We start from the raw sequence: 25,270 nt of genomic DNA, 5'->3' as shown, positions 1-25,270 counted from the left end.
TTCATCTCGGGGGGGGGGGGGGGGGGGGGACTAACAGCTCAGATGCAAAAACTTCATTGCCATCTCAAAGCCAATAAACTGTGCTTATAAAATATATGACAAATATATTTTAACATAAATATTCCAATTGCTGCTGTGGAGCGATAGTGACTTGAACTTTTCTCAATCTTTAGATGACCCCTAAAGCGCAGCATCAAACAAAGACACAAGCAGTCCATTCAACTACATGGGTTTTTTTATATAAAAAGTACCTCTGATTTTATTCACGACTTCATGCCTCATTTCAAAGCGAAGCTTTCTTTATCCATTACTGATGGTTGTTACAAATACCACAGAGTTTCTAATTATAAAACACTTATTTGTGTCAAAAGAGTCGGCCCTTTCCTTCCAAAATATGATAATAGAAAATATAATAACATTCTTAGAATTAATTAGCTCCAAATCCGACCCACAGACCCTCAACCAACATTACATTTACAAACAAGACAACAATAATCATTAGAATCATGACAGCAATATATGTATCGTATGCATTGTTATTATTTTTATTATTATTATTAACATTAATGGCAGCATTTAACACAACATTTTAGGGGTGGGCATCCAAACGCAAATCAATAAAAATTGAAAACTGAGGTGCTAAGAACAGTCAAATAATATATTGTGTACAGCAATGGACCTTGCAAGACTCTGGCATATTCATACTTCAAGGACCAAGATGGTCCCAACCATAATTACTGAGTTTTATGTGTGCTCAACTCTATTTTTCCAAATACTTGCCACATTTTTGGGAAAGTAAAATTTAATTAAAGTAAAATATATTTTAAAAATCAACAAAATAAACCCAAGAATAAGACCTGACCTTCGTGGCAGTGTGATAAAGGTCCGAGCCGCAGGCAAGATCCTTTATCACACCGCCAAGACCATGCTGATTTTAAATTACCAGTTAAGAGCTCGTTGCCACTCTTTTATTCCCTGATTAATATGGTTATTTTTATTTGACAAGAATTTAAACGAAAGATTTGATTTCATAGAAAAAGTTTAATCTTCCTCTGCATAGTTTTTTTGTTTTCAATTGTTAGAGACTTGCACAGCCTTTTGAAAATTGAAGAGCACATAGTCTTGCAAAGTTTTAATAAAATGCCGCAATAACGTAAGGGCTTTAATAATACTGTAAAACTTAAGTCAGAATAATTCACTGGTCTTTTTAAGTTGGCAGTAAAATTACAGATACCATTACTGTTGTCAATTTTATTTTTAAAAAACTTGTCTGTAGTAAAATTTAAATTTTGAAAGACAATTGTTAATAAAATGGACACTTGATATAATTTTACAAGTAAGTAATTGATATCATTAAAACTACATTTTTAAGTCTGTCAAAAAAATATCAGATACTGTTACTGTTATCATTTTTAATTTTGAAAACTTTCACCGTATTAAATAACCGCCATACCCGATAAACTTTACAAATAAGTTACTTGAAATGATCCTTTAAATATTTCAGATCTCAATGCCAAAAAGTTTGTTGCTGAGTGTGAGCAATATAATCTTTCAGCCACTTAGTGTCGTATGGGATTTGAGGCATTGCATAGTGAGGTATCAATAATGTTTGTAGTTAGTGTTTGTAGTGTGTATCTACTTGCTGGGTAGATTATAAGAACTTCTCTTGCTTTATATTCTACTACCGTGGAGTAGATTTTGGGAATAGAGGAGACTTCTGGGTTCTAAAAAGAACTATCCCACTTTTTAACTACTACCTGGGCGAAAGGTAGAGAATCGGCCGTAGGGACTTCTTGTTATTAACTTCACTACAGCGGAGTGAGTTCTTAATTGGTCTTAAAATTGTTGGCTGTGTGTTTATACATTTGATATTTCATTATTTTTGTGTAATATAGTAATATTTTTAATGACTATCTTTGTAGACTGTACATTTTGGCTTTTAGCTGCTGTATTGCAGTGCTGTGTTCCTTTTGTTAAACAAATTTGGCTGACAAGAATGTGGCTGCCATTCATTATGTTCAGCTCAATGGAGGGTTAGTTTGAGTATTCCGACATTCCAGCATACCATAACATACACTTATGACACTATGGAAGCTCTTTCAGTACTGACATGAAATGGTTAAACAGTTTAACGCAAGTAAGCAAGTCCTCTTAAGCTATCAAGGTACTTGCGTCTGCAAGAAGCAACACCCACCATAAAGCTGCATAAAGGCAAGAAGCAACACCCACCATAAAGCTGCTTAAAGGCAAGAAGCAACACCCACCATAAAGCTGCATAAAGGCAAGAAGCAACACCCACCATAAAGCTGCTTAAAGGCAAGAAGCAACACCCACCATAAAGCTGCTTAAAGGCAAGAAGCAACACCCACCATAAAGCTGCTTAAAGGCACTGGACACATTTGATTCAGTATTCTCACTTGATGTATCCCAACAAGTGCTTAAAATAACAAATCCGTGAAAATGTTGACCCATTAGGTCATCTCCTTTGGCAACAGAAAAACGAGTTGGATGTCTCCTCGGAATTAACTGCTCTGATGCAAAAACTTCATTGCTATCTCAAAGCCAATGAACTGTGCCTGTAAAAGATATTAAAGAGATATTCTAACATGAATATTCCAACTACTGCTGTGGATCCATAGCGAGTTGAGTTTTTCTCAACCTACTATGAGATAGGAGCATAATCCATTCAGAACACTCATTGCTGTACAAACTTGAACCAACGTCGCGACACTCCTGAGGTGACGGGTCTTAGTGTTTTGTCTGTGGGAAAATTTTTAACAGCCAAATGGATCGTTCGGTATTGTGGTTTCTTTCCTCACCTTCCACCTCTTGGGCCCAGGGTTTGAATCCCACTGGGGACAGTATGTGGACTGGGTTTTCAGCCCAACCTAATTGCATGGGTTTTCTCTGCATAGGTTTTCCCTTGAATAATTTGGTGGGGTTTTCCCTCCCACATCTAAAATTGAAACTTCCTTCCTTGTCTTTCTCTTCCAGAATAATGATAAAGTTTGCTTTTTCTGAGAATCCTTTGCTTCACAAACATAAATAAAAAGACGACTTACAGCAGATGCTGGCATGGCCCGTAGAAACACAGGGGCAGATCCTTTAAAAAATCCAGAAACGCCTTCTTTCTTCCAGATCTCTCTTACTACATCTCGTGCACCGTTTGGATATGTTCCTTCAGGAGCTACAGAAAAGGTGTGGACAACATCAACATTTTGGGCAAGTTGTTTATAAAATGTAGTTCTTGTCAGTAGTTGACTTGCTGTAACACTATGTAATGATAACCTCTAATCTGCTAATTGAGTTGGGGGTGGTGCTTAACATGGATTTTAACTCAAAGCTGTGATCACTATGTTCTGATCGTCTTCCAGAGAAAGCAATCCGAAATGTTATGCACTTACACCACTGGTCACTTTGGCAGTTTGAAAACAGCTAATTCTATGGTGTTTTTTGGTGCTTTTTTTTTCATTTTCATTTAAAAACATTTTCCTTACCTGTCTGTAACCTGGACTTCACAGTGTCAGGACCAATAGCACAAGACCAGTAACCGAACCCAGCACATCCCCCCGCTAAACAGGACTGCATGAGAGATGGAGCTCGCTTGGACTTGGTTTCGCTGATGGGAGAGGGACATATGCGTGCTATTTGTTAAACCCTGTGTATCAGTGACTGCCTCCCCAAGACATAAACCTTTTTGCAGATTTCGCAAGCATGCTGGTCTAGCTGGCGATCAAACTTGATCAAGACCAGCAAGCACCTCATTCCACCCTTGTATTTGCGATATTATATATGGACATGCCAAGTGTGTTGCACCTAAAAAGTGCATCCCCAAAAGTCTCACTTACTTGAGATTGCACCGGCCAGCAGTATCTCGTTGTCACACTTCAGAGAGTTCTTTGTTAAAAGGGATTCTCTCCCTATATAAGTGAGCCCAACGATCCACAACCCAGTGCGTTTTTGTAGACAATACAAATGAACTTTTTGAACTTCATTGGGCGGTAGTAATGACAATAGTCACCCTAAAGAGGAAGGGAGCGCAAGTTCTTCTAAGGAGGAAGGGAGCGCAAGTTCTTCTAAGGAGGAAGGGAGTGCAAGTTCTAAGGAGGAAGGGAGCGCAAGTTCTTCTAAGGAGGAAGGGAGCGCAAGTTCTTCTAAGGAGGAAGGGAGCGCAAGTTCTTCTAAGGAGGAAGGGAGCGCAAGTTCTTCTAAGGAGGAAGGGAGCGCAAGTTCTTCTAAGGAGGAAGGGAGCGCAAGTTCTTCTAAGGAGGAAGGAAGCGCAAGTTCTTCTAAGGAGGAAGGGAGTGCAAGTTCTAAGGAGGAAGGGAGCGCAAGTTCTTCTAAGGAGGAAGGGAGCGCAAGTTCTTCTAAGGAGGAAGGGAGTGCAAGTTCTTCTAAGGAAGAAGGGAGCGCAAGTTCTTCTAAGGAGGAAGGGAGCGCAAGTTCTAAGGAGGAAGGGAGCGCAAGTTCTTCTAAGGAGGAAGGGAGTGCAAGTTCTTTTTAGGAGGAAGGGAGCGCAAGTTCTTCTAAGCTAGTGGTTACTCGATGGAATCATAATCAAACTTCATTTTCATGTTATTTTGTTTTAGTCAACTGTTTATTTAGAAACACTCCTCATATTGTATACTTTGTGTTAGGGAGTATACTTATTCTTACTGAATGAACATTATTCACTCCCGGTTTTCGGCGATGTCGCAAAAAACGTGACCACATGAATCAAAATTTTGAATCAAAATCTTCACAGGTTAGTTTGATTGTGATGTACATGTACATCTATATTTATACAGTATTAAAACAATCAAGCAGTTCCAACAAACCAAAGGTATACTTTGCCTTAAAGTAAAGAAATTCTACCAACATGTAATGTGGTCACACACCTTAATACTGTCTTGCTGACCTAATTAAATAATATGGAATAATAAAAGTAACAATAATACTAACGTTTGACGAAAAGATTCCAAACTCCTCAATACCACCTCATAGGTAAGAAAGTAAAATCCCATACCTGGAAAATCTACATCAAAAGAAATAAATTGACAGTCAAACAAGAACCTTTAATGAGGACACCACAAGTAAACACAGTGATCCATTGTGTAAGATTTGTGCAGTATTTTGATATAACAATAAATGAGCTCTAAAAAGTAATTTCTGTTTGTCTTGGAAGTGCACTTTCAGCTACTTCCCAAAAATTCGATCGCAGAAATATATTTTACAGACATTATTAAGAAACCAAGGGTCATGTTTGATCCTGATATGGATAAAAAAATAATTTGAATTGCATCTTAATTCTTTATTGATAAAAAATAAACAGTTACGTAATTTAATTTTCTGGGATCGCATGCTGTTTGGTTCCAAAGGAAAGGTGACGGAGAAAACGAAGATGTTGAGAGCTGGGCCCAATTTCATGGCTCTGCTTAGATTAGAATCAGCACCTACGGAAGCAGTGAATTCTGCGCTTATGTCAAGCAGATTTCACAGGTAAGCAGGGAATTTCTGCTATAAAAAAATGCGTTTGCATACGAGGACCTGTTTACAGGCCTTCTTTTGCTTACGCGTTTGCCCTGTTGGTAAAAATGGTGATCACAAGCGCATAATTGGATGGGAAGCAGAGCCATTATGCATCTTGTACCAGCCCCACTTTCTAATGGACCATTAATGCACTCTTACTTACCCCTTATGCATGTGATAAATGTGCCTTTATATAGGCCTCGCACTAGCCCAGCCTCTTTATAAATTTGTCGCATGCAGTCAAGCACACCGGAGAATCTCGCTGTTTTTCCTGAGGATTTTTGAGCCTGTGTTTTTTTTAAGTATAAAGAGGCAGACAAAATATAGACAACATGCTGGGTAAAAAAAATTACAAACTACAACAGAAATCACTAAAAAACATTAACGAAAACAGTAAATAATAGCTTAAAGTGAAAGTGCAAACTGCTCACAATGTAAGGGACATGTGTGCCAACAGCTAAATCTTTTAAATCATAAGTCCATTGCATCACACATGTGCTTATTCGATGCAAGCCCAAAGTTTTCAGATGTGGCAGGAAATTGTCTCCCCCAGGAGATTCTGTCTTCCCATACGGCAAACTGGGTACACACTTCTTCTGATAGCGCCCTCTTTTGAATCAACCTCCTCCAGCCCATGTTAATTTCCCCTATGGGGGACAGAATCTCAGGGGACAGATTTCCTTATGACACTGACTCAAAATCTGGCATACTTCTCGGAGTCATTTTAACAAAAGAAACCATAATATCATAGTTTACCAAAATATTTCTGACACCAGGGAAAACCCTAAACAAATTGATCACCAAAAGTTACCTGCAAAAGGCATTTGACTCTTTCACATGCTGGGCAAACAGTCATGAAGAAGCATGCGCTAAACATTCCAGACAAGAAGATCTGCGCTAAGCTAAGGGATGATGAAAGAACAATAAATCTAGGGTTAAGATAGCCTGAACAGCTGATGTCACACTTCAAGGCTTGTGAATAACGCCAGAGACCAGCCTCCATTCTGGCGTGTACATTCGCCTTTGAACTACATTCATTTCCTATAGATTAACATGTACCCAGTCAAATTCTATGGCAGATGTTTATTAACTTTGAGCAGCTTAACTTTGTTTTATTAACTTTGAGTAGCTTAACTTTGTTTTATTAACTTTGAGCAGCTTAACTTTGTTTTATTAACTTTGAGTAGCTTAACTTTGTTTTATTAACTTTGAGCAGCTTAACTTTGTTTTATTAACTTTGAGCAGCTTTACTTTGTTTTATTAACTTTGAGCAGCTTTACTTTGTTTTATTAACTTTGAGCAGCTTAACTTTGTTTTATTAACTTTGAGCAGCTTAACTTTGTTTTATTAACTTTGAGCAGCTTAACTTTGTTTTATTAACTTTGAGTATGCCCATTTTCTGAGGCAGACCCGGGGCTCAAGCAATCATAGTGAGAGAAGGCCGGCCATTATTCCCCGGGGGGCATCCCCGGGGGAATAGCGTAGTGCAAAAAACGGCTAACGACATTCTTACCTGTATCTTCCATCCTCACTAGAGGGGGTCTGCAGTTTCTTTCCCATCGCAAACCCTGTGAAGCTTAGTGCTGATATTGGCATGGCCATAGCTAAGGGTGCTAGCATGCCTTTGTATAAACCAGAAAAACCCTGCAAACAGTACCAAATATAAGAAACATATGAACCGAGTAATAACTCAGAGTAACAGTTCATCTCAAATCAGCTGAAGAAAGAGCTTTCTGCAGGGTAGACTTGGTTCCAAGTCTTCAATCGTGGCTTTTTAGTCATCCTGCTGATAGCCGCTACAAACAGCGCCCGCTTGTGATCTTTCTTCGTTATTTAGCCTATTTTCTTCGTTATTTAGGGCGCGTGACAGCTAATAATGTTGGGGCGTTTTCGTGGCCGAGATGCAGAAGAATAACCGTGATCTAAGACTTGAATCAAGTCTATCTGCTTAAGAAATTCACTCTATTCACTTAAGAAATTTGTACTCCATAGCTGTTTTTAAATCTAGACTTAAAACTTGTCTTTTTAATATATTGTTTGCATATAGATTGTATTAAATGCATTTCTTGCTGTAGTACCTTTTGTACTTTTTAAAGTTTTTGCCTTGTTTGATTTGTACAAATTTCATCTATTTTAGCTTTTGTTTTGCTTTTAATGATGTTTAGTGGTTTTTGTCTTTTTATGTACAGCGCCTTTAAGCACTTTTGTTATATATGGCGCTTTATAAATGCCATTACTGTTATTATTGTTATTATTAGCGATTGGTGTGTTTGGCAGGAGGCCATTTAAAGGTGGTCCTAAACAACTCTTTCACGTGTTATGACCTGTGATACTTACCTCACCCAAGTAGATTTTCCTAGCACAGTCTGCCATACCGCTGTAAATGGGGCTGATTCCTGTGACAGCTGCCGGTTGGGTCTGCAATCGTAACTGGAAATCAACAACAAATTTAACAAGTTTAAAGATGACAAACATTTTCTTGAAGATGTTTTTTAGTGCTCTACGTTTAGCTGAAAATTGATTCTTTATGGAGATGAAAATGTGTGATTTGATCTTGAATGGCAATTGCAAAAATTGCATCCTCAACAAATCTTGAGCTAAATATTGTGTGCGTGCGATCAGCATCCCCGGGTCGACCTCGTGGTGCTCATTCGGGTGAGCCCCCTGACAAGAGCTAAACGAACGATCACTCACCCTCTCGTGGTGACCTCATGCACCTCGAGCCAGCCCCAAGTGACCCGTTCCACACGCAGGGCACTTGGGGCTGACCCGGGTGAGAGCCCAAGTTAGAGCTTGGTCTAGTACGAAGATGCAAATGTTAAAGTTGTTAAAATGAGCACAGAGCCCTACTTTACTGGTCCTAGGGTGTTGAAGCAACTGCATCCATTTCCTCTGTCTGTCCTGTCTGTGTAGTTGTGATGATCATAACCCTCCATATTCCTGACTGTCGGGACGATGGTGGGTTACAATCATCACAACTACTGTCTTTGGAGTATCACTTTAAAGGAGTACAGCACCCCAGTTACTGAACTGGGTCTAATTAAATACAAAAATTTGAAGCTCAACAATGATTCATAACTAATTATGTCAAGACAATACATAAATCAATATGAAAAGTTGAAAACTTGCTTAAGAGGTTAGTTAGTTATGGACATGATGAAAACTTACTGAGTATTTACAGTTTAGTTCATAAATTTGAAATTTAATACAGTATGTTGGTAGATCATATAGATAGATAGCCCACCTTGTTGAGCTGTTAATGGCTCCGCTTTTAACATCGGTCTCATCACTGTTTGTGACACTGACAGTGATGAGACCGATGTTAAAGGCGGAGCCATTAACCGCTCAACAAATTGGGCTAATAGATAGAGCACTAGTCTACAAACTGTAACGTATATAAAGGGCTCCCCCGTGAGAGCCTTAGTTTCTACACATGGGCCCGGTCATGGGGAGGTAGAACTCCATGGTTTCTAAGATAATAAGAAGAAGGGTACTCCCCCTTGCTGTCCCGCTGTCGGCTGTCGTTAAGTAATATACTTTATGTTGTACATGTAGGTATGGTACAGTAGACTGTAGTACGTAGAGCAATGACAGCTGGAGGATGGACATGGGCTCACCTTAATTGTGTCTAAAGGATGGCCAGTGATGAGGGCACACATTCCACCAAAACCACCCGAGATGAAATGCCCAGCCAAGTCAATATCGTCAGCCATCCTAACCTACTATCTAGATTGTTGGTGGGATTCGGTCTCCTCGCCGGCGGGGACAGCTAGCTGATGATACCCGACGCCGCCGAGAGGTCGAGACGAGGGTGGAGGACGGTTGTAAGCCTATATTTAGGGGGATTATCAGAAAGACCACGGTATCATCATGGGACCGACCTCACCCACGGCCAGGGCCGTCATGTAATGCCTCAAATACTAATGATTTGTTGTAACATGTTGAATAACCATGGAAGGAACAACATAACCATCGCATAATTTTTATGTAATTCATGAATAGTAAACATGCACACAGAAAGTCATGCACACGCACATGTGTATGTGTGAAACTTGAAGTCAGGAGTTCAGACTAAAGTATTTGTAGAAATGATGCGCTAGACGAGCATGGTGCCTCTGTATATTCATATTGTACAGTTATGAACCATAATGAGAAAAATGGAATGTCTTTTACAACACACCAACAGGAGATCTATAGTGACTACAATTTGGATGCCAAAATTCGCAATTAATGATGCAAACTATGTGTGACTTGTATAAACTATTGTATATAAATTATGTTTGTTCTCACTTAATACATGTCAGGATGGCCGAGCGGTCTAAGGCGCCAGACTCAAGGATCATATCCTTCACATTGTACAATGTGATATGGGCGTTCTGGTCCACGAATGTGGGCGTGGGTTCGAATCCCACTTCTGACAACCTTTTTTTTTTACTTTTCTTTTTCTTTTTTAAATATTATTTCTTTAAAGGAACACGTTGCCTTGGATCGGACGAGTTGGTCAAAACAAAAGCGTTTGTAACCGTTTTTTATAAAATGCATATGGTTGGAAAGATGTTTTAAAAGTAGAATACAATGATCCACACAAGTTTGCCTCGAAATTGCGTGGTTTTCCTTCTACTGTGCGAACTAACATGGTCGGCCATTTATGGGAGTCAAAATTTTGACCCCCATAAATGGCCGACGTGTTAGTCGACAAGGTAAAAGGAAAACCACGCAATTTCGAGGCATGTTTGTGTGGATCATTGTATTCTACTTTTACAACATCTTTCTACCCATATGCATTTTATAAAAAACGGTTACAAACGCTTTTCAAAGACCAACTCGACCGATCCAAGGCAACGTGTTCCTTTAAAGCATAGACACGTCCGGACGATCAAACAATCTCAGTGTATAGGTTGTTATTGTTTTCAGCACCCCCCCCCCCCCCCCCCCCTCACCAGAAAACGCACAGTACTTTCCTAATATAAAATGGGTTGCCTGCACTTCCCTTTCCATGGAGCTATTCGTATTACAGTGAGCGGACATCTTCTGGCATGGTTGTATGTCAGTGCTGGAATTACACGGATGCCACTGAGGAGGCCATGGGCCTTCGTTGCCCTTGTCTTGGCCCTGGTGCCCCATCACAACATTTTCAAGATCGACTGAATTAACTGAGGTGTAACCAAGATCATTTAGAACCTTATCGTTTTACCGATCCCGGATAACTTTACTTCCCGATCTTTCTGTTAGAAAAGACGCAACATAATGTTCTTGACTTGGAAGCCATTTAATACAAGATAGGGAAGGAAAACAACTGGTTTTTATCTGAAATTTATATGAAGTTCGTTTATCCTCATTTAATAGTTTTCCTTGGAAATGAAGTCAGAGGAAAACCGTCGTTCATTCGTATATCCCTTCTTTGTCTTGATATCCGTCCGTATAAAAAAATGACATTTTCTCAAACCCCCGATCGACCCAAACCTGGTCCTGCAAATCTAGCGCCCATAGTTGTTGCAACTTTCGGACGGTTACAGCCAATATGACAGTTATTTGTTTACAGGGCTAGCAATGAGCCCCAACGTTTGTGAGAACAAGCACCCACCTATAGTACTATGAACACTTCTAATAATAATGGAAGATTTATGTTTCACAGTTCAAATAAGTGGACCAAAGCGAGACTGAGACGAAAAGAACTTGTCTCCTTTTGGGGTTATATCGATTACAGGGTTATATCGATTACAGGCATCTGAATATCAAAAATCGAGTCTGACACAATTGAGGTTCTTTACAAAAATCCTTTATTATTTAAAATAAGTTGTATAACACATCCAATCCAAGAACTGATACCAATCCAAGAACTGACTCCGCAATAGTACAGTTAATTACAATCCTCTAAGCTAAAGTAGAGTCTCCCGAACATCCGATAAATCTACTCCGCGGTAGTAGAACAAAGAAAAACAGTTCTCTCTAACTCTACCTGGCAAGTAGATACTACACACGACGTGTTTACGGCAAACCAAATTACCTCACCATGCATGCAATGCCTCAAATCATAATATTACACATCCCGTATAGCAAAATTTGCGCCTATAACACGATGAGGAAACGAGAAAAAATTTCAATGTTTAGATGTGGGAGGAAAACTTTACAAAATAGAAGCAAACAAAAAAACAACGTTAACGGTTGCGGTTGATATTTAACAAGATGAAAACAACAAAGTTTAATTTCTAATTAAAGACAGTCGCCGACCATTGATTACGTTTTCTTCTCGTTCTACTTGCATGGCATGGGCCAAACTTCGTTTTTTGTTTTGTGTTGCTCAAAGCTGTTTATATGTATAGGGAAACACAATTATGTGTTGTTGGTATAATATGGCTTCCTTTATGCACAATTTGTTATGGCCATTATAATTTATGATGATTTCTTTATCAATAAGTTAAGTAATACTTGTAATGAAAATAAATAAGACCCTTTTAAACTCAAAGGCATTTTCAAAAATCTCTCGACACATTTCAATTTTTGTACAGTTTGTAGTGAAAATATTTGCATTACTGTCCGTCCTCAACGATGCAACCATCCACACAGCAACTTAGAAACACTTTCGGTGGACGATTGAGGGACCACACTCGTCATATTCCTGTTTGTTGATCCACATCTGAGTGAACGTCGACAGAGAAGCCAAGATGGATCCACCCATCCACACCGAGTACTTCCTCTCAGGAGGTGCTATGGTCTTCACCTTCACAGAGGCAGGAGCAAGGGCAGTCACCTCCTTAGTCATCCGGTCAGCCATGCCTGGGAACATGGTGGATCCACCGGACATTACCAAGTTACTGAACAAGTCCCTTCGGATGTCCATGTCACATTTCTGGATGCTGTTGAAGACTGCCTCGTGGACACCCGTTGACTCCATACCAACAAAGGAAGGTTGGAACAGCACCTCTGGGCATCGGAACCTCTCACTGCCGATGGTGATAACTTGACCATCAGGTAGCTCGTAGCTTTTCTCCAGGCTGGAGCTATTCTGTGAGCTAATCATCTCCTGGTCGAAGTCGAGAGCTGAGTAGCAAAGCTTCTGCTTGATGTCACGGACAATCTCCCGCTCAGCTGAAATGATTAAAATGTCATCAGCAATCAAACGATTGGTCTTTATGGAAAGACATGCGGTAACACCATGTCATGACTATTCGTTAAGTGAGTTGGGGTGGTTCTTTTATGTGAAAAGAACCGTTGGTTTCAACTCGAAGTTTCGATCAGATATGCTCTGATCGTCTTCTGGAGAAAGTTGGTCTATACTTTGGGACATACACTGCGATTGAAATATAAAGTAAGCAGCCGTTTTGTGTAATGTATATCGGATGTGGAAGGAGACAATGACCTCTCATGAAAAATGTATTGTACATGGCTTCATAGCCAAGTAAATTTGTATATCTGCTAAGTTCAACAGAATTTATGTGTTTAAAATAATGCGTTTATGCTATAAACAAATTGGTTTAAATACAGTGGACACTATTGGTAATCGTCGAAGAATAGCCTTCACAGTTGGTGTATCTCAACATAAGCATAAAATAACAAACCTGTGAAAATTTGAGCTCAATCGGTCATCGAACATGCGAGATAATAATGAAAGAAAAAAACACCCTTGTCACACAAAGTTGTGTGCGTTTAGATTGTTGATTTCGAGACCTCAAGTTCTAAACTTAAGGTCTCGAAATCATCAAGTTCGTGGAAAATTACTTCTTTCTCCAAAACTATGGCACTTCAGAGAGAGCTGTTTCTCAAAAAAAAAAATTACCACCAACCTCTCCCCATTACTTGTCACCAAAAAAAGGTTTTATGCTTATAATTATTTTGAGTAAATACCAATTGTGTCCACTGCCTTTAACACTGAGGCTTTTGCTATTCACCTCCGTCATGTTGTAAACTGCAATTTGTATAGTTTAAATTGTTGTACCCTCGTGGGGGTACGTTCCTTTTTGGAATAAAACAAGAAATCAAATCACATGATAACAGTCTTACCTGTGGTGGAGAAGGAGTACCCTCGCTCCGTCAGAATCTTCATGAGGTAGTCGGTGAGGTCTCGACCGGCCAAGTCGATTCTCTGGATTGCATGAGGTAGCGAGTAACCCTCGTAGATCGGCACAACGTGTGAAACACCGTCACCAGAATCAAAGACGATTCCAGTGGTCCGGCCGGACGAGTAGAGGGACAGGACGGCCTGGATGCTGACGTACATCGCCGGAACGTTGAAGGTCTCGAACATTATCTGAAAGGAGAATGTATTGGAGATTGTATTTCTAACAAGAACGATTGGAAATAAAGTATGTTGAATATAATATAGGTATTTAGTGTCCCCATGAAATTTTTGGTCAGTAAGGCTTAATTGATTTATATTTTTGTACTGATTGTGTATTATTTTTTATATGGCATGTTTACTGATGCGCCCTCGAACAGGCATGTTATAGGTCCTGGGAGAGAGCGCAATAAAAATTCAATAAATTATTAAAATTTGTGTAGCTTAAGCATCTGTCTCGTATAAAAAAAAGTGAAACAATATTTTCATATAACATTGGAGTGTTATTTCAAAGTGAATTATTCCATCTCGAATCATGTATTGAGGCTAAATCAATATGAATTTGATGAAATATTTGCGGAAATAAAAATTGACCAATACCTGTGTCATCTTTTCTCTGTTGGCTTTTGGGTTCAGAGGTGCCTCAGTCAGCAAGACAGGTTGCTCCTCTGGTGCCACACGCAACTCATTGTAGAAGGTGTGGTGCCAGATCTTTTCCATATCGTCCCAGTTGGTGACGATACCATGTTCAATCGGGTACTTGAGGCTCAGGATCCCTCGTCTGCCCTGGGCTTCGTCTCCGATGTAGCTGTCTTTGTTTCCCATTCCAGCCATCATTACCTGTTGAAAATAAGATAAATTGTATCATTTAAAACTTGTTGTCATCGAAATTATAGATAACCGGTTGATATCTGAAAGTTCAGTAGTCGTTAATAAAATAATAATAATTCAGCTGAAGCCTTTTATTATGCACGTACCTGAAAGCACGCAAAATTATGCAACAATAATTGTGGGTTTTTTCTTACATTGCTTTCTTGCAAAATCGATGACCAATGGAGCCCAACTTTTCACAGGTTTTTGTTTCATATTTTGGGATACACCAAGTGAGAATTTGACAATTACCGAAGGTGTCCAGTGCCTTTAAACAACTTACAATAGCCGGTAAAAAGTAACCTGTTTTATTTCTTACCTCATGACGAGGCCGTCCCACCACGGCTGGGAATACGGCGCGGGGTGCGTCATCTCCGGCGAATCCCGCCTTGGTCATACCAGAACCGTTGTCGATTACAATAGCCGATATTTCATCATTGCCGAACATAGACATGATGATGTAGGTGGTGTGGGTTTCGTATTTGTAGAATGCAATCCTGTAAATAGATAATAAGCATGTTTGAGTGGATCATTCTACTTTCAAAACATCGTTATAAACCGGTCTTCAAAACGCATTTCACAGACAAACTCGCCCGAATACGTTGCAAACTTTTTGACTCCCATAAATGGCCGACCGTGTTAGTTCGCAAAGTAAAAGGAAAACCACGCAATTTCGAGGCAAATGTGTGTGGGACATTGTATTCTATACTTTTATACATCTTTCTAACCACACTATTTTATTTTATAACAAACGGTTGCAAACGCTTTTCAAAGACCAACTCGACCGATCCAAGGCAACGTGTTCCTTTAAACCTTTGTCTCTGATAAATATGATTATTTCACTTTTATTTTGTATAATATTTTGTTCGGGATTCGGTCATCTCTTTAGTCTTTAAAAAAGTGGTTCTCTTAGTATCAACATAAATTCATATGTGGCGGTCGAGGACCACTAAAGATTTAGAATGAATTTCGTCTGTTACGCAACTGTTGAGTGTGAGCTAATATTAATCAAATTCGTAAGGGGAAATCAGATGATTCGGTTGCTACAATTAAAAGTCGCATCATAAACTGACGTGAATATATCTGTTTATCTCTTTAAACAATTCAAAAATAAATGAAAACAGATGTGTTTTTATATTACCACTTCAAGCTGGTTGGAACAAAATATTGAAAAGGCCGTGTTAGGTTTATCATGGAGGTAGAAATATATTTCATACCTCCATGGGTTTGATACAACTTGAAGGCTAAACATTACATACATGCAATGTTTTAGAATACTTTGCAAAAAAACTTACCCAAAATGGTTCTCACTGGCCACGGCACTGGTCAAGCTGGGATGGAATTATACGGTTCGACAGGAGTCTTCAATAAAGTCTTGAAAATAGTTTAAAAACGGTTGGCAATATCACTGATCTCTTATTATGCAGAAGTGCACTTCGAATGCTCGCAATGTGGTTTCTTGTCTTCCCAGCCGTAAGCTAGCCATTTTTATACATTTTTTAATTTCAGGGAGAAACTTTGTTTATGCCCTTGTATGGCAAAGACTTGGGTAATCCCTTGGCTACCTGTGTTTTTAATTTCAGGGAGAACTATGGCCTAATATGGCGAAGACTGGGGTAATCCCTCGACTATCTAGTCCATGTAAGTCAAAGGACTTTTATTTGCACAGTGACATCATTTCGTTTAGTCACCCGATGTTTGATCTTAGTGAATAATCAAACACACACACAATGAAGCTTGGCTCTGGTACTGAACTCGAGCCACTGCTCTGAAGACAATAATACATCATGACTCGGACACACACTCAGAAAGGTTTGTGATGCATCTTGTTATTTTTAGCGATGAGATTTTTCCAGGGATTTGAGTCTCTACATACACCACTCATCGGTGAAGTCCCGAACACCATATAAGGCAAGGTCAGACTATAGGTGAGTTTCAATAGCGAGAACTATATAATGTCAAGCTTCACTGCACACCAACTCTTGATTTACTAGGCCGATATTGGTTTTAGATCTCTTTGGGTAAACAAAACATGTAGGGCCGTATTTTAAAGTATAGTGCATGTAGACCTACTAACGCTCTTTAAATGCCAAAATTGTACTCATTAATTATTCAGACATCAAAAGAGGTGACTCCCTTTTATAAGACGATTATCAAAAAGATCCTACTTGACACAATTTCGTACCTGAGCACAGCAATATTAATATATTGCGCATTATGCTCACTACCAGTAGAGTAAGATTGCCTCCTGGTGAATTTTGTTTTACACACACCTCCACACAGGTGTTGCGGTTTCAGTGGACCGTTCCGGTGCTTTCCACTAAGCTCCGCCCACCGCGCAGGTGAGCAAGACACGTGTACGAACACTTCCAATGACATTCTGCACGATTCTGCCGCGCGTGCCAAATATACGCGCACGCATGATCGAGTTTGTGCGACCACAATCATTGCTGTGATTGGTCAAATGGATGAACGCGCACAGTTTGATTGATAGGCCGGATCGGACCTACCGCGGATGTGTGCTAAAAGCTCAGCAATACCAAATACGGTAGTATACGTCACTTCATATGCGCACAGCAAGTACGAAAGTGGTCGATTTCAGTGTCGGGCTGAGTCGACTGTTTTGCTTGAGGGAGAGGGCCTGCGGCCGATTTCACGAAACGCTAGGCTAGGATCAATCCTATCTCGAGTTAGGACGAACCGATCCTAACTTAGGATTAATCTTAAGGTCTGCATGCTACAGTGCAGGGTTGGGACTCGTCCTAGGCTAGGTCTTAAGATTAATCTTAAGTTAGGAAGAGTTTGATGAAATCGACGGCTGCCCACCCCACACACTGCACATGTCAAACAAACACAGCTAGCTAGATAGCAGAGAGCTACTCCTAGAACTATTTCGGTTGGTACTGCGTGTTTGTAGTGTGTGTCCCAAAATCACAAATTTTCGGGCCTTGCCATGCCTGAACTTGATGACCGTCCCGGCGGTTGTGGCGTTTTCGATGACGAATCTGCATGGTGTTTCCCTCTGATGGGAACTGGGCAACTGTGTTTAGTTAGGTAAGTATAATATAACTATGAAATGGTTGCAAAAGAACACTACACGTCGTTACTCCTTAAAAAAACAGTCGGGTTATTGAATATTGTCCATGGTTTATAGTAGTTGCGACCTTCGGTTTGGGGGGATGTTGGTTTTTCAACTGGTGTACTTACTTACTTCCTCCATGGTAAAGGAACACGTTGCCTTGGATCGGACGAGTTGGTCTATAAGAAGCGTTTGAAACCGTTTGGTATAAAATGCGTATTGTTGGAAAGATGTTTTAAAAGTCATGAAACTGAAAGTGGAATACAATGATCCACACAAATTTGCCTCGAAATTGCATGGTTTTCCTTTTACTTTGCGAACTAACACGGTCGGCAATTTATTTTATCATCTATCAGTCACTATATATTAATATATGAATGGGAGTCAAAAACAAAAATTTGACTCCCATGCCCAAGGTGTTAGTCGATGAGGTAAAAGGAAAACCGGGCAATTTGGAGGCATGTTGTTTTGTGGATCGACATTGTATTCTACGGTTACAAACGTTTTTCCATGAGACCAACTCGACCGATCCAAGGTAACGTGTTCCTTTAAGTACAATCCCGGCCAAAATGCTTGGGCCACCCATTTGCAACGTTACAAAAACATTCCATGTCCACTTCATCCCAGACAAACATTCTCTTTGTGAGACTTAAATGAGCGATGAACTTTCGTTGCATTGAAAGATTCTGCCAACACACACAGACATGTATCCAATTCATCCAGTGCTGTGTAGAAGCAGGAAGGGCCTGGACTGCAGCATGCAGGGCCAAGATCACAGGGTTGGCAATAGTGCTCACAGGGGCGGAGAAAATGTGTTTTTTTTGTATACAATGAACGATCGCGACCGGGATTGTAACCACGGCCAACCAGCCAACCACATCAGCTCCCCCCACCCCCCCACAAAAAAAACTTATACAAATTATAGCAACCCACAAAAATCAAACATGTATCATGTAGGGCCCAGTTCCCCCCCCCCCCCCCCCAACTGAAAAAGTCCTGACAACGCTGCTAACCTAGGGGTTGAATTTTCACAATGCACAGAGTCATCCACAAATATGTACAACTTGATCTGAGTGGAAGTACGTCTGAACTTCAACCTAAGAGACCCAACAGCTGTCACCACCCACTCACCCTTAGAATCCCTTCCTATTAGAACCAATGCCTTCCAAACTTTCCAAATACTGCAAAAGACTGGAATTCACTCCCCTACATAATAATTGCCAGCACCACTTCTAATAATAACAATAATAATAACAACCGCATTTCTATAGTGCTTAACACCACCGCAAGAAAGTCTCTAAGCGCTCGAGTTAGTTCGGTATACACTCATGTGCATAAATTAAAAGCGCCTAGGAGTTCCTAGGCACCTAGGAGTTCCTCCCTCCTGACCTGACTTCATTGAGTGTTGTTACTAGTAAGGAGCTGTTCAATACAAATAATAGACTGATCCATTAAGCTTCGCCCCATTGCATATTAACCAATCACAACTCATTGCGCAACCGAAGGTTCAAAAATAAAGTCTGACATGCGTGCGCGTATGCTTGACGTGCGTGACTGAGTTGTGCAGAAAGGCATTGGAGAGGCTCAAGTGTTCTTGCTCACACAGGCATCATGGGCAAAGCCTAATGAATCGATCTATTACATCAAGACCAAGATTAACATATGGTTTTACATTTTCATAAAATTAGTTTTGGTGATCTTTTGTGTTCCTTGATCTTCAACTACACCATACATCTAATTCCACTCTTGTTTTTAATTTTCCAAATGGATAGAAAACAACTATGGCAACGCAACAAGGTGAATCACGCACCATTGTTATTGACAATGGATCCTATGTCAGTAAGGCTGGATTTGCGGGTGACAATGAACCATGCAGTGTCTTGCGGACAGTGGCGGGCAGACATCGACATAAGGTAACATCAGATAATGCAGTTGCAGTGATCTTAAACTTCTAATCTAGCGGTAGTCGAAGGACCATGGTTTATGGATCACCACTGCTAAAAATGCTACACATTGAAAACAAATCAGTTGATTTATGATTAAACCATTCGACTTTGTAACTTGTGGTGTAAAATTTAACCTAATTTGGCCAGCCTTTTGTTTTTGTCAATTTGTAGAAAATTTTTTGTAAAAAGAAATTCAGCTGAATACAGTTTTTACTTTCTGAAAAAACAGCAAAGGACTGTTTTGGTATTTTCACAAGAACGCTGAATTTATCCACCTTTAGCAAGGTGGAAGTGGGTACTTGGTATCTCTGGCCGCAGCATTCAAGAATGGACACCAACCCTTGGCAATCTGAGAAGTGATTCATACGAGAATGTTTCCAATTTATTCAAATGTTATCTTCACCCGGTGAAGATTTATCCAATACATTATTACTTTGAAGGGAATCCTTTCTCAAAATAGTTGAATCAGTTTAGCACAGTGCAATTCTCACCAAGTAAGTTTGATGGTCATAAATTTATTGACTATATAACCAATTAATGACCCTACCTTTTAGGAGAGATGCATTGGTATAAATATTAATTATCTATGAACCAAAACCAGTTAGCTCGAGCTGAACTGTGACAGATAATAACACACTCACAGAAATCTCTCCTCAAAAGTTTTGTTCAAAAAAAAAATTAACCTCTTTTGCTTAGGAATTTGCACAGAAGTATTGTACCAATCCCAAAGACATCTACGTCGGAAACGAGGCAATTGCAAAGAGGGGTATCCTCTGTCTGAGGTACCCCGTCGAACACGGTATCATCACCAATTGGAATGATATGGAGGCGATCTGGCACCACACCTTCTACAATGATCTGTGTGTGGCTCCAGAGGAACACGCTGTCCTGCTGACTGAGATTGCTCTGAACCCCAAGCCCAACAGAGAAAAGATGACAGAGGTAATGATTATTGATCAACGTCCGTAATTGACTTGCGCAGTAGACCTTTTCGCAAATACCCATTGCGCAACTGTTGAACGAGGTGCGTGCTGCTCTATCAAGCAATTAAACTTCTTTGCTAGCTAGACCAGCATACACCTCAATTCCACGAATAACACCTGCCTACTGAGTGTGTGCTGTAAGGTCTATGGTCTACTGCAGTCTTACTGTTTTGATTGGTCCGTAGTGCTAATATTATATAAAATGTTTGTTTTACAGGATGAAAACAACAAGAGAATATTGAAATTCCTTTTTATAAATTTAATTTGTTTAAATTGGTAGAGGAATACTTTTAGAAACAGAAGTTTCCAGTTCAGACAACTGTTCCTAATCGAGTATTAGAAGCAGACTTTCCTAAGTGGCCTTGCACTGGGGTCAAAAAGTAGCCTCGCTGGGGTCAAAGGAGGCAAATGAAATGATTGAACAGTAGCTGTTGTTTGTGCATGAAAACGTGCATGTCAGTGCAGCATTTTGTGTTATATGCAAGGTAAGGGGTCTATTACTTGTAGCTCGGTTTGGTTCTCACATTTTTTTTGTGTTAGGTAGGATCATCAACTCATCATTTATTCTTGACATCATGATTGACCCGATACAGGCAATATTTTCATTACAGTGCCTGCTTGTTCAGAACATAAGAGTCAAGTAGGATTTGAAACTTTGCATGGTGGAATGGATATGAAAAGGTTTGCGGTAACACCAAGTAATGACTATCTCTAATGAGTTGGGTGGTTCTGAAAAGAGTCGTTGGTTTCAACTCGACATTTCGACCAGTATGCTCTGATCGTCTTCTAAAGCTTTCTCCAAAAGACGATCAGAGCATACTGATCAAAACGTTGAGTTTTCAGAACCACCCCAACTCATTTAGAGAAATTAGAGTCAGTCGCTACATATTACCATTGTCGCTGAGTTGCTCTACAATGTGTTTAATGCTCTATATTCAAGGACGGAAACTTATTTTATGTTTATTACCCTTCATTCTTTCCCCACTTGTAGATCATGTTTGAGACTTTCAATGTTCCAGCAATGTACCTCGGCACCCAGGCCGCCCTGTCCCTCTATGCGTCTGGTCGGAAGACCGGGATAGTATTTGAATCTGGTGGAGGCGTCTCAGAAATTGTGCCGATCAATGACGGTAAAACGTTGCTTAATGCAGTCCAGACGTTTGATGTAAATGGACGCGACCTCTCTTTTTTCCTGATGAAGTTGCTGCAAGAAAATAGTATGCCCTCCTGCTCAAATGGTATAGTAATTAGCTTTAATAACTTATTAATTGTTAATTAATATGTTACATTGATTTTATTTTCAGCATTCTCCCTTAAAGGTGGTCCACTGGCCAACCCCAGCATTTTTGTCAAATCTATCCACATTAAGCGAGGGGACAGTGGGAAACAACTGAATCACTGGCTGCAGCAATCGTGAAGGGACACCAACCCGCGGAAGTCTGTGAAACGGTTCACACATGAATTGTTTCTTGGGTTCATATATTTTTTATTTCCATTTTTTGTTGAATACTTTAGTCGATTAATAATAATCTGCAGGGCAATACTGACAAAAGTATTTCACAAGATGCTTTGACAGTTTTGTACCCTACTACCCTTACCATCTGTAAATTGTCAGATAGAAAATTACACCAAGAGTGAGTGACATTTAGTGGTATCGCAAAAAGTCTTTTTAGAAAAGTTTGGCTTGTTGTAAGGGAACGTCATTTTAGTACTCACATTTCCCAAAATATTGACACTCTTATTTTTGTGGCTCTTGCTTGTTTTCTTAAAGTTGCTTCTGTATATAGAAGTCAAGTAGTGACTTTGTTTTAAATTAAATATTGCAGAAAAGTTAGCACTAATTCAGTGCTCCATTCATACTTGTACATGTTGGTAGTCAGTGCTGAATTACTCTTGTGATGTTGATACATGTATACTATGCCTCTTGCAGCTGAATTGCAGTTGGTTCGTGAAATTAAAGAGACAATATGCTACACAGCGCTTGACTTTGACCAGGAGATGGTCGCTGCCCAGAACAGCACCAGCCTTGACAAAAGCTATGAGCTACCTGATGGCCAAGTTGTCGCCATCGGCAGTGAGAGGTTCCGATGCCCAGAGGCAATGTTCCAACCCTCTTTGATTGGTATGGAGTCGACCGGTGCACACGAGGCAGTCTTCAACAGCATCCAGAAATGTGACAAGGACATCCGAAGGGACTTGTTCAGTAACTTGGTAATGTCCGGGGGTTCCACCATGTTCCCAGGCATGGCTGACCGGATGACTAAGGAGGTGACTGCCCTTGCTCCTGACTCTGTGAAGGTGAAGACCATAGCACCTCCTGAGAGGAAGTACTCGGTGTGGATGGGTGGATCCATCTTGGCTTCTCTGTCCACGTTTAGTGAGTTAGCAATCAGCAAGAAACAGTATGATGAGGTTGGCTCGTTGATCGTTCACCAGAAATGTCTTTAATTGGAACTGACAAAAGACTCAACAAGATTGTTGCCGTTAATCTAGGCAATGTTAATTTGGGTTTATTGAAATTCTATTTTCTAAACTTTTAACAGTATTACAGATGGATAGGTTGCCATTGGTACTGGTTTCATATTAACATTTAGATTGAAATTTTTGTTTTCTATGATATTTGTTTAATTTTGTTATTACCAAGCACGCACTAAAATGCCGCCACCAATAATTACAATGCTTACTCAGGAAAACAGTTGATGAAATAAATTACCTGAAATAAATATTTCTTGCCCTGCCATGCTGTTATAAACGTTTATTGTATAACCCCCAAGAATTTTTGCGATTGGAGGATTGTTAGTCATGTAGCAGTCATTATCCATACCAGATCCCACGTTAATGTGCATCTTTGTATTATTTACACGCATTTTGGGGCTGTTCATTGCATATGTTAGTCCCATCCTTTTTTACTATGGCACACTAGTAGACCATTTCACCATGCAGTGCAAAATACCCTGAAAATGGATGCCAGTAGAACACAATTTTGTAAAAAAAAAAAATATTGTGCTTTTGTCAAAATGTGAAAGAACAACTTGGGTGTTTATAAGAAGAATAGTAAATGCTCGCATTTGTTTAATGGAGATAATTTTTTCGTTCTTTGAAGATGGAATGATTGATTCATTCGACTAGACTGTTAAGACTTTGTCCTGTTGAATGGTGCCTTGAATGAAACATTTCAGGGCATTTTCTGGCATTTTTGTTTTCATTTAGCCATACCATGTAGCTGTTTAATAATAAAACTAATAAAAATTAATGTTAAATTTTTAATCCAGCAGTCTTGTCGCATGACACAATCCACAATTCAATGTCGGCAGACGCTACCAGTTGAGTTTGTAGGCATTGGATTGGAACCGTGGGTTCAAATCCCAGTCTGGTCACAGCATGCTCTGAGCTCAAAATATATTCAACAAATAATCAACTCTTTCTGCTCATCACGCTTTGAATAAGAGAGGCCTACTTCATATTCTAGATGCATGAACAGAATTTTAAAAAGGCCCAACTCAAAAAGTGATAAGTATCTAGAAGATCAGTTGAATATCGGCAAATGCGCATAATCTTTCCAAATAAAACAAAATGGAAAGATTATAAGCTTTTTGAGATGAGAGTTGAGATGGTTTCAGAGATTGCTTTTGCATTAGCTGCAAGAAAATTTCATACTTCAGTTCCTACCTCCGTGCTTATAAAATACACTGGACACTATTGGTAATTGTCAAATACCAGTCTTTCACTTGGTGTGTCTCAACATATGCAAAAAATAGCAAACCTGTGAAAATTTGAGGTCAATTAATTGGTCATCAAAGTTGCATGATAAAAATGTAAGCAAAAACCCCCTTGTCACATGAAGTTGTGTGCTTTTAGATGCTTGATTTAGGGTCCCTCAAGATCCAATTCTGAGGTCTCAAAATGAAATCCGTGGAAAATTATTTCTCTCAAAAAATACAGTGGGAGCCGTTTCTCACAATGTTACTAACAATAGTGTCCACTAGTTACAGTACTTTATGAGTTCTTCTTTTAGTACCCAAATACTCAAGTTCCCACTTTTAGCACCAGAGGTCTAACCTTATTTTTTGTTCTCTCTTTTAGCATTTTAGTTCTATGGACAGAATAGAGACAGACAATGGACATTTCTTTCATAAAAACATTGAACCCTTTGAGATAATAATAATAAATTGAAAGTTAAATTAAAATACTGAGCATTGTTTATAACCTCTATTTTATAAAGAGTAGCCTTTAAAAAAATTTTTTTTGTTTTCTCCCAGCAACAAAAATCCATGTTTTCTAGTTGTTTAAGGCGGTAGTGCACACAATGACATAAGAAAACAAGGCTACACACAACAAATAGTATATTTTGAAACTCTTGATGACATTTTATAAATTGTTATGTCTTTTATAGATATTCATCATTAAATTTCTTCCCTTGAAAAAATTTAAAATATCCAGGGTCGGCCGTATTTTTAGGGTAGGTCGGGTTTATATAGCTAACATAACATTTTTTTTTATGCCTAAGCTTGAATATAAAATTAGTAAAAAAGAATATGATTATTTAAAATTGATATATATATTGGTAAATATTTTTATATATTTTAAATGTTAAAAATTCAACTCAAAGTTTAAGAAATGAAACAGTAAAGTTCATGTAACATATACCTTTCTAAAGAGTCAATAAAAGCACATTATTTGCAGATAATGCAGTGTAATTTGTTAGTGTTCATTGCACTCGCTGTCTATCATGTTATTAATATTAGCTTGTAATTTGTCTTTTGGGCCAAAGGCAAACTCAGATAGCCTAATATAGATAGACATCAGGCATGTCCAGCACCTCCCCCCC

At 39.3% G+C, this 25,270-nt stretch overlaps 3 protein-coding genes and 1 non-coding gene across 5 annotated transcripts; 2 read left to right on the top strand and 2 right to left on the bottom strand.

Annotated features, from left to right (window-relative positions):
• Nucleotides 1-43: 43 nt before the first annotated feature.
• On the bottom strand, nt 44-9,523 carry LOC139933941 (mitochondrial carnitine/acylcarnitine carrier protein-like). Of its 2 annotated transcripts, none has more exons than XM_071928182.1 (9): nt 9,126-9,523; nt 7,846-7,938; nt 7,022-7,152; nt 6,320-6,410; nt 5,672-5,795; nt 4,942-5,014; nt 3,498-3,619; nt 3,063-3,187; nt 44-2,576 (listed from the first exon to the last, which is right to left on the bottom strand). In XM_071928182.1, exons 1-9 carry the CDS (start codon nt 9,219-9,221, stop codon nt 2,523-2,525), a joined length of 909 nt encoding a protein of 302 aa, XP_071784283.1. In that variant the 5' UTR covers nt 9,222-9,523; the 3' UTR covers nt 44-2,522. The 2 variants fall into 2 exon arrangements, with proteins under 2 accessions (XP_071784283.1, XP_071784285.1); XM_071928184.1 differs by lacking the exon at nt 9,126-9,523 and adding an exon at nt 8,203-8,339.
• Nucleotides 9,524-9,807: 284 nt separating this feature from the next.
• Trnal-caa (transfer RNA leucine (anticodon CAA)) lies at nt 9,808-9,928 on the top strand. The gene is made up of 2 exons: nt 9,808-9,845; nt 9,883-9,928. It is a non-coding gene; the product is annotated as a tRNA-Leu (tRNA).
• A 1,372-nt stretch (nt 9,929-11,300) lies between these two features.
• Nucleotides 11,301-16,004, bottom strand: LOC139933818 (actin, cytoplasmic-like). The gene is made up of 5 exons (XM_071928033.1): nt 15,730-16,004; nt 14,754-14,931; nt 14,165-14,404; nt 13,510-13,756; nt 11,301-12,597 (listed from the first exon to the last, which is right to left on the bottom strand). Exons 2-5 carry the CDS (start codon nt 14,886-14,888, stop codon nt 12,080-12,082), a joined length of 1,140 nt encoding a protein of 379 aa, XP_071784134.1. The 5' UTR covers nt 14,889-14,931; nt 15,730-16,004; the 3' UTR covers nt 11,301-12,079.
• A 1,057-nt stretch (nt 16,005-17,061) lies between these two features.
• LOC139954378 (actin-2-like) lies at nt 17,062-25,063 on the top strand. The gene is made up of 5 exons (XM_071954139.1): nt 17,062-17,488; nt 19,286-19,426; nt 20,156-20,401; nt 21,434-21,680; nt 22,373-25,063. Exons 2-5 carry the CDS (start codon nt 19,295-19,297, stop codon nt 22,888-22,890), a joined length of 1,143 nt encoding a protein of 380 aa, XP_071810240.1. The 5' UTR covers nt 17,062-17,488; nt 19,286-19,294; the 3' UTR covers nt 22,891-25,063.
• Nucleotides 25,064-25,270: the final 207 nt, after the last annotated feature.

This window comes from Asterias amurensis, chromosome 2 (assembly GCF_032118995.1).
Source record: "Asterias amurensis chromosome 2, ASM3211899v1".
NCBI lineage: Eukaryota > Metazoa > Echinodermata > Asteroidea > Forcipulatida > Asteriidae > Asterias > Asterias amurensis.
The sequence above is the reverse complement of the archived record's forward strand: the minus strand, read 5'-3'. Positions and strand labels throughout refer to the sequence as shown.

Excerpts from the sequence above, each read along its gene's own strand:
- LOC139954378 (XM_071954139.1), top strand. The coding sequence starts at position 19,295 with ATGGCAACGCAACAAGGTGAATCACGCACCATTGTTATTGACAATGGA. Across the intron at positions 19,427-20,155 it reads CGGGCAGACATCGACATAAG|GAATTTGCACAGAAGTATTG; the intron begins GTAACATCAGAT and ends TCTTTTGCTTAG. Across the intron at positions 21,681-22,372 it reads TATGCCCTCCTGCTCAAATG|CTGAATTGCAGTTGGTTCGT; the intron begins GTATAGTAATTA and ends TGCCTCTTGCAG.
- LOC139933941 (XM_071928182.1), bottom strand. The coding sequence starts at position 9,221 with ATGGCTGACGATATTGACTTGGCTGGGCATTTCATCTCGGGTGGTTTT. Across the intron at positions 7,939-9,125 it reads ATCCTTTAGACACAATTAAG|TTACGATTGCAGACCCAACC; the intron begins GTGAGCCCATGT and ends GTTGATTTCCAG. Across the intron at positions 5,796-6,319 it reads GAGTCAAATGCCTTTTGCAG|GCTCAAAAATCCTCAGGAAA; the intron begins GTAACTTTTGGT and ends AAAAAAACACAG.
- LOC139933818 (XM_071928033.1), bottom strand. The coding sequence starts at position 14,888 with ATGTCTATGTTCGGCAATGATGAAATATCGGCTATTGTAATCGACAAC. Across the intron at positions 13,757-14,164 it reads ACAGAGAAAAGATGACACAG|ATAATGTTCGAGACCTTCAA; the intron begins GTATTGGTCAAT and ends TTCTCCTTTCAG. Across the intron at positions 12,598-13,509 it reads GTACTCCTTCTCCACCACAG|CTGAGCGGGAGATTGTCCGT; the intron begins GTAAGACTGTTA and ends TAATCATTTCAG.